General features: G+C 37.3%; 1 protein-coding gene across 1 annotated transcript in view; it reads left to right on the forward strand.

Moving 5' to 3' along the window:
• Positions 1 to 16852, forward strand: part of LOC136858114 (roundabout homolog 2) — a 195557-nt gene that overhangs the window by 133412 nt on the left and 45293 nt on the right. The window contains exons 6-10 of the mRNA XM_068225269.1: positions 167 to 444; positions 1434 to 1638; positions 7567 to 7901; positions 13017 to 13247; positions 14223 to 14448. Coding sequence (XP_068081370.1) covers positions 167 to 444; positions 1434 to 1638; positions 7567 to 7901; positions 13017 to 13247; positions 14223 to 14448 — 1275 coding nt within the window. The remainder of the gene's footprint in view (positions 1 to 166; positions 445 to 1433; positions 1639 to 7566; positions 7902 to 13016; positions 13248 to 14222; positions 14449 to 16852) is intronic.

Raw genomic sequence — 16852 nt, forward strand, 5'->3', positions numbered from 1 at the left:
GAAAAAGGAAAATACAGATAGACTACCATTGTTTTCAAGTGAATAAATGTCTTCTGGTTGTATAATTTATCCACATTGCCCCCTTTAGCACAATAAAACAAACATTGTTATGCTTCTTGATACCATAGCTATTATAGAATAATTAATATTTGTGTTTCTTTTAAAGCTCCTCCAAAAATAATTCTTCAACCACAAGATCAAAAAGTGGGACTGAATGGAATAGCAAACTTTGAGTGTGCAGCAAAGGGAAATCCTCCACCTTCAGTCTTCTGGACCAAGGAAGGTAGTCAGATACTCATGTTTCCTGGAAATGCATATGGTCATTATCATGTAACACCAGAAGGAACTCTCAAGATCCAAGGAGTCCAGAGAGAGGACAGTAGGTTCCTCATCTGCTCAGCTCTTAACGTCGCAGGTTCTACAACTGTACGGGCATTTCTCCAGGTATGAAAAGTATTTCACTTGTTTCTTATGTTGTGAAAGATGCTGACAATGCTATGTTTCAAATTTCCCTTAACTCCTCTCCGTCTTAAGAGTACCAAGTGTCAATAAAAATAACTTCCACTGTGGATCATCGGTCAAATGTTGGCATCTAAATCCCAAGATCGTGGGTTCAGACTTAGCAGAGTTAGTTGGATTTTTGAAGGGTGGCAAAACTTTCATGTAGCATTCCATATTCTGTGATGCTGGCATCATAAAGACTCAGCCATAAAAACTCAGCTCAACAGATTTCTTGTCTGTCTACCATCTGGTGGAGTAAAACAGAACATTGAAATTGACATGCAAGCAGTGAAGACGGCACCAAATCAAAATGACAGTAATATAATAGCTGAAACTGGTTTTTTTTTTTTTTTTTTTTTTTTTTTTTTTTTTTTTTTTTTTTTTTTTTTTTTTTTTTCCCAGCTATTTGGCTTAATGGTCAGTGCGGTGACCTTTGGCTCGGAAGGCCTTGGATTTGATTTCTGGAGGGACTGGGCATTTTAATCTTGAATGATTACTTCGCTTAGCTCTGGGACTGGTTGTTTGTGCTGTCCCCAACATCCTGAAGTTGAAAGTTCCTTTTCTGTATAAGAACACCCTAACAGACAGAAGGCAATCAATGACCACAGAAAATTTGGAAAACTATTTAGTTATTAATTGTGCCTCCAAATGAAATTTAGAGGTTGAATAACATCTGCACTTTTAACTTTTTTTGGTTTTGTTTGCTTTTCTGTTTACAAGAATGCATCAAATAAGACTTAGATATTATTAACTACATATTTTGTCAATTTTACCTACATATTTATGTATATATTTCTCTTTTTATATTACATATAATCCAGCCTCTAGTCATCATCATCATCATTATTTCATTAATAATCTGTTTCTATGCTTATAGAAGGGTAAAATTTAGAACATAACTGCCTATGTAAAAATGTCATTATTATGTCCAGGTAACCTCGATGAATGATGTACCACCTCCCATCATTCAAATTGGTCCTGCCAATCAAACTTTACCACTGAAGTCGATAGCTACTCTCCCTTGTCAAGCTATTGGTTCACCTCTTCCAAAAATCAAATGGTATAAAAATGGCTCATTACTTACAGATCAAGGATCAAGAATAGTTATCATGGATTCTGGAACCCTTCATATTGATGGTGAGTCGTAGAAAATGACACAATAATTTAACTGTACTTTTCATATTTGTTGATTTTTTTTTAAATTCTAACCTGCGGTCACATGGAAATTTTTTTGTAGATGATAACAATGTCTGTTGATTTTGTTTTTAAATTCTAACCTGTGGTCACATGGAAAAATGTTTGTAGATCTTAACAATATTTTAGTATTTAAGGAAGTTGATGAAGGAAAAATGGCCAACTAGACACCATAGCTCAGTTGGTAAAGCAACCGACGCGAAATCGGGAGGTTGTGGGTTTGGATCTTGATCATTTTTGATCTATACTTAACATCTCTTCAACATATACTAAATGTATGTAACACAACCTAATAGGTTGAAAGTCAATTTTGATTACAATGCGGTCATGAAAATTCAATATTCATTGACTTGGCCCTCAACGGGGACTTGCACGCACTGTACATTGTGATGGCAGTTGTGCCATACATGTAGCTTAGATCCCTTCCAATAGAACAAAGATAACCTAGGCCACCATAGCTCAGTTGGTAGAGCAACCAATGCGAAATTGGGAGGTTGTGGGTTCGGATCCCACTGGTGTCTGATTGGCCATTTTTGTCCTGTACTTAACATCTCTTCAACACGCACTAATTGTATGTAGGTTGAAAGTCGATTATTATTATTATTATTATTATTATTATTATTATTATTATTATTATTATTATTATTATTATTATTATTATTATTATTATTATCATCATCATCTGTTTACCCTCCAGGTTCGGTTTTTCCCTCGGACTTAGCGAGGGATCCCACCTCTACCGCCTCAAGGGCAGTGTCCTGGAGCTTCAGACTCTTGGTTGGGGGATACAACTGGGGAGTATGACCAGTACCTCGCCCAGGCGGCCTCACCTGCTATGCTGAACAGGGGCCTTGTGGAGGGATGGGAAGATTGGAAGGGATAGGCAAGGAAGAGGGAAGGAAGCGGCTGTGGCCGTAAGTTAGGTACCATCCTGGCATTCGCCTGGAGGAGAAGTGGGAAACCACGGAAAACCACTTCCAGGATGGCTGAGGTGGGAATCGAACCCACCTCTACTCAGTTGACCTCCCGAGGTTGAGTGGACCCCGTTCCAGCCCTCGTACCACTTTTCAAATTTCGTGGCAGAGCCGGGAATCGAACCCGGGCCTCCGGGGGTGGCAGCTAATCACGCTAACCACTACACCACAGAGGCGGCTATTATTATTATTATTATTATTATTATTATTATTATTATTATTATTATTATTATTATTATTATTATTATTATTATTTTGTTTGTCCAACCCTTGTCCTGTTTCTCTATGGGGTTGGGTATGAGGTGAGATGAATCTGTCGTGGCAGGGTTTTTTATGACTGGATGCCCTTCCTGGCGTCAACCTCATCAGAGGAGTTAATGAGATGAAATTAATGACGTGATGCATGATAGTAGGAAGGGAGAGGGTGAAAACCAGTGCCGGCACATAGCCTACTCCTGTCGAATAGCACCAAGGGGTCTGATCAAGGCTTAACGTCCCATCTGACGGACGAATCGCCATCAACAGCATGATATGCCCTCACTCCGTATGAGCACTGCGGAGAGGTTTGGAATTTAATCCAGGCTTTTGGCACACAATCTAGTGATTAGAAATTGTATACCACCACCTCCCCTACCCTGCCAGCCAACATCCTGATGGTGAAATTTTTTTTGACCAACGGGACCCGAACCGGCTAACCACGGTGTCAGACCATTTAGTCTTCAATCCCTTAATGATCATGGCCACCATTATTATTATTATTATTATTATTATTATTATTATTATTATTATTATTATTATTATTATTATTATTATTATTATTATTATTATTATTATTATTATTATTATTATTTATGACTGAATGCCCTTCCTGACGTCAACCTCATCAGAGGAGTTATTGAGATGAAATGAATGGCATGATATATGATGTAAGAAAGGGGAGGGTGAATAATAATAATAATAATAATAATAATAATAATAATAATAATAATAATAATAATAAAATCACGGTAATCAGCTATCAGGAAATCACTAGCACTGTTATCACCTTGCACAAAAAGATAATTGAAAGTGGGTTTTTTTAATTTGTCATTATTAGTGGAAGCCATTTCTTTTCAGTTTTGACATTTCTTTATAATTTTGACTTGATTTATTACTGTGAGTTTCTCCAGTCTTTTGAAACTAATTCAGGATAAAATAAATTTAAAATATACCTGAAATGGAAAACATTTAATAACAGATTATAACTTCTTCTTCTTCTTCTTCTTCTTCTTCTTCTTCTTCTTCTTCTTCTTCTTCTTTTTCTTCTTCCTTAATTGATTGGGATTTGGAATTATATGGTTTGTATATTGACTGAAGGTGAGAGACAACACTCATGATTTAATATTTTGCTAACTCCAAAAACAAGGACATTTGCCGAGGTTTCCAAAAATTTGTCCGAACGTTTCTGTTTGCTCGACGAAAGAAAATGTATGATCACCCTGTGTTTTCCTCCATATTATCTGCATTCAATTACCCATATGCTGTTGACTACATGACCAATCCTTACTTAGCATAAAATTGTTGCTTGGAGCCAAGAATAGGTTTAAAACTGGAATTTATTTACTGTAAGGTGACTAACTATCCAGCCACCTGGGTGATAGTCCTAAATGCAGATAATTGATTATTGATTGATATGATTAATCCTATCTGCCTAAAACTTAACATACAAGAGATCTAATGGATATTCCCATAGTAAGCCATTGGCTGCATGCTATTGAAAACAATGAACCATTGTTTGCTGGAAGTTCTGATGTTGAGTCCAAAGCAGTGAATATCTGCAGGATAAAATCGTAGTAACCAATCAAGCAACAGTAACTTCATACATGATTCAGTAGACTTTGCATATGACCTTCTTCTTCTTCTTGGCTTTTTCTTCAATTGATTGGGGTTGGCAATTGTGAATTTGACACAGTTTTATGGCTGGATGCCCTTCATGATTCTAACCCTATGAGGAGGGATGTACTCACTATTACGTGTTCTGTAGTGTTTGGTAGTTTTTATGTGATTATGGAGAAAAATGCATTAAGCACAAATATTTTATCTCCAAGCCAGAGAAATTAACTGTGCTCAGATCATCAGTCGATAGACTGGTTTGAGCAGCTATTAATTCCACTCTATCTTGTGCTAACCTTTTTCATTTCTGTGTAACTACAGTACTACATCATATATCTACTCTAATCTGTTTGTCATATTCATACCTTGGTCTACCCCTACCGTTTTTACTGCCTACACTTCCTTTAAAAACCAACTGAACAAGTCCTGGGTGTCTTAAGGTGTGTCCTATCATTATCTCTCTTCTTCTGGTTAAATTTTACCAAATTGTTTTCATCTCATCAGTTTGATTTAGTACCTCTTCATTCGTAATTCGATCTATCCATCTCACCTTCAGCATTCTTCTGTAACACCACATTTCAAAAGCTTATATTCTCTTTCTTTCTGAGCTAGTTATCATCCATGTTTCACTTCCATACAATGCCATGCTGCAGACAAATGTCTTCAAAAACATTTTTCTCATTCCTATATCAATGTTCGAAGTGAGCAAATTTCTTTTCTTAAGAAAGACCTTCCTTGCTTGTGCTAGTCTGAATTTTATGTCATCCTTACATCTGCCATTGTTATTCTACTACTGTCCACCTCCGTAGTGTAACGGTTAGTGTTATTAGCTGCCATCTCGGGGGCCTTGGTTCGATTCCCGCTACTGTCAGAAATTTAAGAATGGCAGGAGGGCTGGTATGTGGTTGAAATGGTACATGCAGCTCACCTCCAATAGGGGTGTGCCTGAAAAGAGCTGCACCACCTCACGATGAGGACACGAGTTTACTTTACTTTACTTTTATTCTACTACCCAACTAACAATGTTCATCTAGTTCCTTTAAGACTTCATTTCTAATCTAATATTTCCTACATCACCTGACTTCATTCGACTGCACTCCATTACTTTTGTTTTGGATTTGTTTATTTCCATCTTGCACTTCTCCTCCAAGACTGTCCATACCATTCAGCAATTTCTCCAGAACTTCTGCAGACTGAGACAAAATAAAAATATCATCAGCAAATCTCAGAGTTTTGATTTCCTTCTTGGATTGTAATTATTTTCCATATTCCTCTTTGATTTCATTCGCTGCCTGTTTTATATAAACAATGAAAAGCAGTGGGGACAAACAAACACCATCTATATGCAGTTAAAATCTTTGACCCAGTTGGGGAATGGGATCGAACCTCGGGCCCTCTGAACTGAAGACCATTGCACTGGCCATTCAGAAAAGAAGCCAGCCACTATATATAAGACTGTAGACCATCTCAGTGTATGCCAAGCAATGAGTGGAAAATCTATACTATTAATAAAAGTGAGGGTGTGTGTGTGTGTGTGTGTGTGTGGTTTTTTTTTTTTTTTTTTTTTTCAAATAGGCTCAAAAACTACTGGACTGATTGAGCTGAAATTTGGTAAGGTTATAGTTTGAAATCCCGATTCACTCAAGGGATACTTTTTATTTTGATATATTTCACAGTTTTGAACTGGTGGTTTTTTTTACAGGGATATACCCCAAATTTTGACAATTTTTGCCCTACATCCACTAAAATAACAGGTAAGCAAATGGCCCTATCGAAAAATGAAGTGGATCATTTGGCTTTGAAATTAAGTTTTCTGCAAGAAATGTCATATGCATTTTCTTCATAACTCTAACAGTTTTCCCTGTGCTCTTATTAGGAAACTTACCTGAGCATTTATTTATGTTGAAAGTTGTAAGTTATATTAGTCTCCCAAAGTCAATCCTCCTTCCATACAATATGTACTGATTGAAACATTGGTATTATTTTCAATGAATCAAGAAACATACAGTAATGCAGATGTTGAAGTAATACACCACAGACATGCAAAGAATCTTAGTAAAAGCAATTCAATTTCATTTAGATGTTTATAGTTACAGTATGGTTTTTCACTAATATGTGAGTTTGGCTTCATAGCTAGATGGCTAGCATTTGCTCCAAGGGGTCCTTGGTTTGATTCCCAGCATTGGTCAGGGGTTTTAACTTTCATTGGTTCATTCCTATGGCTCAGGGGCTGGGTGTTTGTGCTGTCTTCAGCATTAGAATTCATCTCAGGTAGGACCTCCTCTTCACAAACATGCAGGTCGTCTATACGACATCAACTCAAAAGACCTGCACCAGGCCTCTCCAGAGGCCTCACACCATTATTATTATTACTAGTAAGTGAATAAATAAATTCAATTTTTATTTGAATATACCTCCAAAAATTATTTTTCTATTATAATAATTAATTGTTGTTTAATATATTATAACATAGGTAAAAAGAGACTTGACTAAATCTACAGTATGGTTAATTCCACAGTAACTAAAATATAACTTAACTGCAGCTATACCTCAGCATGAGGAGAAGGTCTGATTGGCTTATTATGTCCCCTAAACATCTTGTTCTCTGATAGTAAAGGTTATAAATTGTGCAATGGATCCTTTTTGTTGGTAGCACCAAGAAACTTCAATACTCCTCCCGTTTACTGTTTGAAAGACAGGCTTCTTTAAAGGCAGTACCTCTACAATTATTTGCAGTGTAATTGGCAATGAATTCACAGATTACTGCAGAATTAGCCATACCAACCTCTAAAGTTTCTTACTGCTGCAGATTTAGCTGAAGTACTGCAATTAAAATTAACTGAATTAATTGAAAAAGAAAATTATAATAAAGTCTTGATGTACTAAATAAAGTGTAAGTAGCAGTTGTTCGATGGTATATATATTATTTTGATAATCATTCTCAAAATGCATCCTATTCCAATTTTTCCTTAATGTTGTTGGTTTAGCAGAGTCTTTGCTGTAATATTTTATTATGGGTCCACAGATTTGCACCTGGCAGATACAGGACTGTACATATGTACAGCATCTTCAGAAAGTGGGGAGACTTCTTGGTCAGCATCGCTCACGGTAGAAAAGAATCCATCACCATCTGGTCCTAATTTGCACCGTACACCTGACCCTTCGCTGTATCCAAGCCCTCCATCAGTTCCGAGAATTCTGAATGTAACAGAGTGCTCTGTGACATTGTCCTGGAATAAGAGTGTTGGAAGTAATGAAGGTTCTGCTTCACCAGCTGGCTACACTGTAGAATATTTCAGTTCTGGTCTCCCGACTGGCTGGGTGGTAGCAGCAAATCGAGTACCAAATGAAACAATTACAGTAAGTTAAATATCAGTCATATTTTTCAACGTAGTTTGACCAACACCACCTAGATATCTAGACAGACTGGTCATCTTCCTGGAAATAAGACGACAAAATATAATGAATTTGTTTGTCTTTTTAATCATGGTGTAATAATTCAGTTCTCCAGTACTGACACATACTAAAATTTTCATTTTATGTGTTCATTACAGATGATCTGCAAAATATCCTACTGCCATTATTACTACCTCTTCATTTAACGAACATCCTTGCACCTTTCATATCTGTTACCATCAGGTCAGAATTTAGTACATTGATGAATCCACACAACTTTTGTTCCTGTAAATCTCTTAACTGAAACCAACATGGAAATTAATCTTACACTGAGCTCGATAGCTGCAGTCGCTTAAGTGCATCTGTTATCCAGTATTCAGGAGATAGTAGGTTCAAACCCCACTGTTGGCAGCCCTGAAGATGGTTTTCCATGGATTCCATTTTTTTTCTACTTGTTTAACGTTGCACTAACACATCAAAGGTTTTCGGCGATGGAAGGGTGGGAAATTGGGAAGGTAGCAGCCGTGGCCTTTCCGTAGCATGGAAAACCATCTTCAGGGCTGCCAACAGTGGGGTTCGAACCCACTATCTCCCAAATGCAAGCTCACAGCTGCGCGACCCTAACCGCACGGCCACTTGCTGTTTCCTATTTTCACACCAGGCAAATGCTGGGGCTGAACCTTAAGGTCACGGCTGCTTCCTTCCCACTCTTACCCCTTTCCTATCCCATGATCGCCATAAGACCTATCTGTGTTGGTGCGACATAAAGCAACTTGCAAACTTGATACGTATTGGTGGTCTGGTTTAACATACATGAATGAGTGTCCATCGCTTGTAAGGTGGTTATATATATATTGTAAATATGTAAATTTGGTTGGAAAGGAGGATTTGCTGAATTTTTCAATTTCCTTTATGTCGCACTGACACAGATATGTCTTATGGCAATGATTGGATAGGAAAGGGCTAGGAGTGGGGAAGGAAGCGGCCATGGTAATTAAGGAACAACCCCAGTATTTGCCTGGTGTGCAGTCCAAATCAAAAAATGAATCCTAACACTTTCTCTCATAATCCTCTTTGATTAATAATAAGTCAAGATTGCTTCTTGAGTTTATATTCCTTATTAATTCAAAACTCCAGGTCCTTGGCTGAATAGCCAGCATTACAGACAGTCATGGGTTCAATTCCCATCTGGATTGAGGATTTTAGCTGCACCTGGCTTATTGTTCTTACTTGAGGACATACACACACTAGTGAATACATCCCTCCACATAGGAGGTGTCAAGAAGGGCATAGGGCCATAAAACTTGGCTAAGTTCACCCAGCATTTGCCTGGGTTGAAAATGGGAAAACCACATAAATCCACTTTCAGGGCTCCTGACAATGGGATTTGAACCCACCATCTTCTGAATGCAAGCTCAGAGTTACATGTAGCCAAGCCATTCACTTGTCCAAACTCTCAGCTCTTCTCTGTTCATGATTATACACTTCACTTCGAGTGCTTGGTTAAGGCGACACTCTGGAGATAAAAAGATATTTTTACTTAATGCATGGATTTTCAAGAAACTTTGTGGGAATGTCACCTACATAAAAGTAGAGATATTATGAAAATTTCCTTCATATCTGATTAATAGATTTTCAATTTTTTTTTCTTTTGAATTTTGTAATTCCATTTTTTTCATGAAATGTAATTAACACGTTAATGTAAATTCATAAAAATTTCATATGCAGGTTTCTTAATATAACTGTGATACATATACCATACAAATTTTGTTACATTTGGCAGAATATTATGGGAGAAAAATGGGATTTAAATGTAAAATTACAATTGGCAAACAAAGTATTATTATAGTGATAAATTGATTGAATTCAGTGGAATAACTTTGTGACAAGAAAAAAAACTCTATCCTTTCAATTTCAGTCATTAAAAAATCTCGCCAAAATGACCAAAATATTGATTTTTATCTCCGGAGTGTCGCCTTAAAGCTATAAAGATTTGTATAAGTTATACAATCAGTATGGGAGACAAGTTGTTAGTTTTCCTTGTTGTTGCAATGTGCATAAAAAGGAATTGCAGGAAAAGACTGAATTGGTTGCTGGAGAGAAGAAAATACTTGCATGTGAACTTAATATGAGCTACAATTTGAACCCATTGATAGGAATAACCATTTAAGAATGGATGAAGAAACATATGCTAACATCAGTTATCACAAAGGAAAAGAGTCGTGAGAGAGTGCTTTCCCTCCTGCTGTTGATTTTACGTCACACTGACTCAAGACAAGCCTTATGGTGATGATGGAATAAGACAGTGCTGGGACTGAGAAGGAAGTGATCATAGCTATAATCAGTGTACAGCCACAGCAGGTGCCTTATATCAAAATGGCAAACCACGGAAAGCTATCTTCAGAGCTGCCAATAGCAGGTTTCAAACTCATCATCTCCTAAATGCAAGCTAACAGCTATATGACCCTAACTGTGCAGCCTACTTACTTGGTGGCAGAGTTGATCCACTCTGTGAATAACTATCAGCTACATTAATACTCTGCTGCTTGTGTGGATGATTATTGTCATTGAGGAGTAAAATTTACTTAGTATTGTTCTCATTATTCTAACACTTTAAATCATCAAATGAGAATATATACGAGGGCGAATCAAAAAGTTCCAAGTTATGGCCATTTATGAAACTACCTACACATAGGCAACACAGCTATAACAACATACAATGTAAGTTCACTTTTTCACATAGTCCTCAAGAGATTGTAAACATTTCTCAGAACAGTCAACCAACTTTTTGATTCTGGATACGTAGAAATCACCTCCAGCGCTATGTAACCCTCTGGAGACAGCTGCTTTCACCTCCTCATCGTTCGGAATCGTCGTCCACCGAGATCCTTTATCAGCTTACCGAACACATGATAATCGCATGGTGCTGAGTCTGGACTGTATTGAGGATGTTGCCATACCTTCCACTTGAATCACTGCACCAGTTCGGACGTTGATTGTTGTGCCTTTCAGCATAAATTCCATGTGCACCATACCCTCCATGTCAGTGAACACTGTCACCATTACCTTTCCTGCTGAAGGTTGAATCTTGGCCTTCTTTCGTGGTGGTGATGTGGTGTGCACCCATTCCATCGATGTTCTCTTTGTTTCGGGGGTTAAGTGGTGGACCCACGCTTCATCCCCTGTGATGATTCACCGCAGAAACTCGTTGCCCTCCACAGAATACCATTGCGAAAATGGCAATAACGATTGGAAACATCCTTTGTGAACATTGGTGAGCAGACGTGGCACACATCTTTGACACAGTTTATGAAATCCAAGGTGCTGGTGAGCAATGGAGAACACACTGCCATACAAAGTGTTTAGCATGCTGGCAATTTCCTGCAGTGTTATGCACCAATTCTCTCTAATGATCCCATCCACACGGTCAACATTTGCAATGGTACTGGATGTTGCGGGCCTGCCTTCGCGATATTCATCCGTGAGATCCATGCACCCAGCGTCAAATTGTTTACACCACTTTACAATACCTGGTCGAGAAATTGCATGCTCACCATATACAGCAGTGATTTTACAATGAATGTCCATGCAATTGAGCCATTTAGCAATAGAAATCTGATTATTGCATGCAGCTCCAATTTGGAGTGCACATCCAGTTGACGCGCCATCAAACCTAGCCCGCTCTGCACACACAGCATGACGAGATACCACACCAACCTTCCTATCAGACGTTTCAGCAGTTACTGTAGCTTGTTCCACATTGGCCATGGTCACGACACACAACGTGCTCTCATGGCGAGCTAGTGTAACTTACTTTCTCATTCACCCTTGTATAATCCCAAAAAGACATTTCTAAATCACAGCCATGAGACCTCCAGTTTTATATGGAATCTGAACCTCAAGGATATCACTTTTCATTTCAAAAGTCGCACATGTTTGGTGCCTGTTGGGCAGTTTGAAATGGTTTTATGATAAAATGCTGAGTACAGTTTTATGGTTTATTGTTTCACTATATTTTACTGTCATTGAAACTAGAGGAACCACTGATAGTATAGAGATAATTTCGAGTATGGTATGTAATATTGTTTAATTGTGTCTAGTCACCTTAAGCCAAACAGAAATTGCATGTAAATTGTCCTTGCCTGATTGTGTTGTGAACAAGAAAGCAGTAAAATGAATAACTAGCCAACATATCTCATATTACACAATAATCCTTACACCTGTAATTGAGTAAAATACTTGAAGAGGAACATTACAAATGTACAGTCAACAGTGGAAAGAATTTTCTTTTTTGTTGAAAGAACATACAGTATCTAAGTATCAGACTCCATAGCTGAGTGGTCCTTGTCTTGGCCTTTGGTCTTCTGGGCCCTGGGTTCAATTCCCAGCCGGGCTGAGGGATTCTTAATCTTAAATGGGTAATTTCACTCTGGGAATAGTGTATTCATGCTGCCTTTAACATTCCTGCAAACTCAAACACCAGACACAACTCTATCCTCCACCACATTAACATGATGCAGTTTCCCAGTACACAGCAATTATTATTATTATTATTATTATTATTATTATTATTATTATTATTATTATTATTATTATTATTATTATTATTATTATTATTATTATTATTATTATTGTTGTTGTTGTTGTTGTTGTTGTTGTTGTTGTTGTTGTTGTTGTTGTTGTTGTTGTTGTTGTTGTTGTTGTTGTTGTTGTTGTTGTTGTTGTTGTTGTTGTTGTTGTTGTTGTTGTTGTTGTTGTTGTTGTTGTTGTTGTTGTTGTTGTTGTTGTTGTTGTTGTTGTTGTTGTTGTTGTTGTTGTTGTTGTTGTTGTTGTTGTTGTTGTTGTTGTTGTTGTTGTTGTTGTATAAAAATTCTGACTATATTAAAGTATCGCTGGCTGGAAATTTTGTACATATGGGCATTTCCAAAAATGTATATGTTCCTGGAAATACTGTATAAAATGTGAAATATGTGGTTTTTCGTAAGTATTAATAAGTTAATTAATAGGTGACTGATCGTCCACATAGTCCCTCTCTAACAGATGAAGCTCAATGGCCCATTCTCATTGTTTTATTTTCAGATTGTTGATCTAAAGCCTGACACATCATACGTCTTCTTAGTTCGTGCAGAAAATGCATATGGTCTATCAATACCCAGTCCAATGTCGGAAATAGTTCACACTTTAGGCGCAGATCAAAGAACTACATCACAGTATGAGCTGGATGAAGCACGAACTCATCTTAACAGGAAGGTAGTGTACCTTCGTGATGTTCAACCCCTCAGCTCTTCTTCCATCAGGCTTATTTGGGATGTAAGTAGGACATGAATAATTTCCTGCACTTACTGAGTAATTGCCATGTTCAAACAGACACTTTTCCATGCTAGTAGGTTGCATTTAGATGTTAACAGTGTGACAATGAAGGCTTGAGGTTGCAGAGGGGCCGGCTAGAGATGACAATTATTACAAGTGATGAAATTCATTTTTCGTCTGTATTGAAAGTGTCATAAAATGTATATAGGAAAATATTTAATATTTATTTCCACCTATTCAATACAATACAAGATGTTGGCATTTAAGTTAAAACATTTTTTTAATGTGAGACATGTTTCGCCTCTTACTGTGAGGCATCTTCAGTCACTATCAAAACCTTATTATTTTTGTCAGGCAACAGGTTGAAATTATCCTAAAATGTGTTTGATAATGATTGTAGGTGAGATAAAAATTTTACAGTTATTGTAAAAATGTTCATGAATAACTAAAAATCTAATATAATGATAAACTCATGTGTAATTCACTTGATGAATAGGACGTCATTTGATGGTACAGTAGCAAGAAGATGGCTTTGAAGCCTTAATCATTACCAAATATCCAACACATAGTGGAAAGCATATGAAAAATTACGGTGAATATTCAATGTTTAATGTTTAAATTAGATAGACTTTTATAATACTAAAATTTTAATAAACAGAGGGTCTACAACTTGCTCTGAAATGATCTATCTATTCATATCTTAGCATGCAATATCACTTAACAACACTTCTGAAACTAATAAATATTATCAGTTGGCTTCTTGTACTATCTGCCAGTCATCACTGCTGGAATTACTGCTATAACACTGCTGTCATCATTGTTATAAGCAGATCATGGCTTATAAGATAATTTCCTTCAACCCAGAAGATGTAGAGTTTTGTTATATTTCCAACATTTTAATAATAATCTTGAAAGTGTATTTCAATAGTTTATGATTGCATACATTATAGAACAACTTCATGTATTTTGTTTCAGATACTAAGTGGAGAAGAGTACATGGAAGGTCTGTATGTTCGTTTCCAAGATCTATCTAGCGGCTCTCAGAAGTTCAACATGGTGACAGTCCTCAACACAGGAACCACCAGTTACATAATAAACCACCTTAGAAAATTCTGCAAGTATGAATTCTTCCTGGTCCCATTCTATAAGACTGTAGATGGTCAACCCTCCAATTCTAAGACAGGTCAAACACTAGAGGATGGTAAGTGAAATATTAGTAACTTTCATGGTTGTTTTTAGCCATATAAAAATCAGACTACCGGGCGAGTTGGCCGTGCGCGTAGAGGCGCGCGGCTGTGAGCTTGCGTCCGGGAGATAGTAGGTTCAAATCCCACTATCGGCAGCCCTGAAAATGGTTTTCCGTGATTTTCCATTTTCACACCAGGCTAATGCTGGGGCTGTATCTTAATCAAGGCCACGGCCGCTTCCTTCAATCTCCTAGGCCTTTCCTATCCCATCATCGCCATAAGACCTATCTGTGTCGGCGCGACATAAAGCCCCTAGCAAAAAAAAAAAAAATCAGACTACTGTTACCATGAGTGCCAGTAGGATTTTACCTGGTGGGGGGGTCACTATAACACTTTTCCAAATAAACTTTCCTGCTATAGAGATGAGATCAATTTCTTCCATTTCATTATCCACTTTTCACTAGATAGTGATGAGACTCTTCTATTTCCCCCATCCAATCTTTCATTTCTTACTTGCTTTGTTAAATGCAGCATTCCACTGATCTGAAACTGTTGGCTACTTTATGACAAAACTGTATGGATATTTTGTCTTTGGTTCAGAATTTTTAACTTACAGAAGCTTGATTTTTCACTTCTGCAGATCTGCTTCCTTTGAAGTGGACTTTCATGTAAAAATGAATTATTTCCCTGATGCTAGCTGTCATGTTATTCACAACTAAAAGTTCATGGAGGTTGTTTAGTACCAAGTTAAGTTTATGAATACTGTATTAGTTGCACAACACCACCTTCTCACCCTGCCATCATAGCTCAACTGTTGTATCCTTGACTACATAGTTTGGTAAAATAAAGAGCAGAGCTTGTTAAAAAATTCATAAATTGTTGTTGCATCTGATGTGGCATTCATTTTTTTCCAAAAGTTAAGGATTCTTCATGTTCTTTCAAATCATAATTGTATATATTCTTTACCAACTGAATTCTGATAGACAGCTGCTTGGTTCCAGATATGTCTGTTTTATTATCAATAACAGAGAAGATATTTGCTTTCATAACCAGTATATCTCATAATTCATGTTCACAAAATGTTATCATTCCATTTTGAATTCAATGAAAGAAGTGTATTTAGAATTTTTGTAGAATTTGAGAGATGTTCTTGAAGCACATCATCTCCTGCTTCCTGGTGGATCACCAGTAAATCATGAAAAACTCTGCAGTCCAACGTATTCCCTCAAAGTTAAATACGATGGTTGGAACTTAAATAGTGGCAACACTGCTGTGGAGACGCTATGCAACAGAATCTAATATTGTCACTGACAGCACACATTGGTTACATACCTACCTTACCTCAGAGCAAATGGACTTGCCCTTCCCACATCACCTGTGTGTGCACAAATGAAAGAAACACAGTCACTTGTGAGCTAGCGGTCTAATGTAACGTTGTCACTATGTTTTCCAAACAGGAACAACGGAGCTGGATCAAGATTGAATGTGCCAGAGGTCGTACAGCACGACAGTGTCATCAAGGACTTCAACAGGCTTGCAGGGAATCTGCATTGCCTTACAGAACAGTGGCACGTTGGGTAAAAGCCTTCAATGATGGTCGGCAAACTGTGGCTGACATTCATCAGGCAGGCCATCCTACGAGCGTCAGTGAAGAATAAGTGCATGCTCTTGCCGCGTTACTGGACAGTGATCGAAACCAGACTTCGATTTGATTCTGAAGATGAAGGAACCACTTCGTGGCATTTGCTTCAGAACTGTTGCAGAGATTCGACAAGCAGTAGACCGCTCCATTCGCACCATCAACAAAACAGGCTCTGCTAAAGATATACTACGACTTCCACATCGCTGGCAATGGGCTATACACAATGCTGGTGACTACATTGAAGGACAGTAAAGGTTGTTAACAATGTAACTCTTTTGTCTCTGTTGTAAATAAATAGTTGCCACTATTTAAGTTCCAACCTTCGTATAAATAGTTTCACAGAAAATAATAGTTTACAAAACTGGTTCCAGCTTCTGTTTTGTTGAATCTGTTGGTGGAGACTGCTATTGATTTGATCAGTCACCATGAGTTGCCTTTTCATAAAAATCCAGAATTTTTTCTGGATTTTCTGATGATTCTCTATGCCAGTTTGCTTTTATATGATTTGGCATTGAAATCCTTGTATTTTGTGAAAGATTTCATATTGAATGACCATTAAAAGACCTTTTTTAATGCTCTGCTTAAACAGAACACATGTTTGACATAAGATTCCTTTCAGTTCACGAGAAAGCAACTGGCCACAATTTGAATATCAACTTTAAAATTGTACCTTAGTTGTAGAGCAATAATTCATACTTAAGAGTATCACATATTTTCCTGCATTATGAACCTACTAGTATCTTTTCTATTACTTTTATCTTTCAAAAACACATTAT

The sequence above is a fragment of the Anabrus simplex genome, chromosome 1 (genome assembly GCF_040414725.1).
Source record: "Anabrus simplex isolate iqAnaSimp1 chromosome 1, ASM4041472v1, whole genome shotgun sequence".
NCBI classification, from domain to species: Eukaryota; Metazoa; Arthropoda; class Insecta; order Orthoptera; family Tettigoniidae; genus Anabrus; species Anabrus simplex.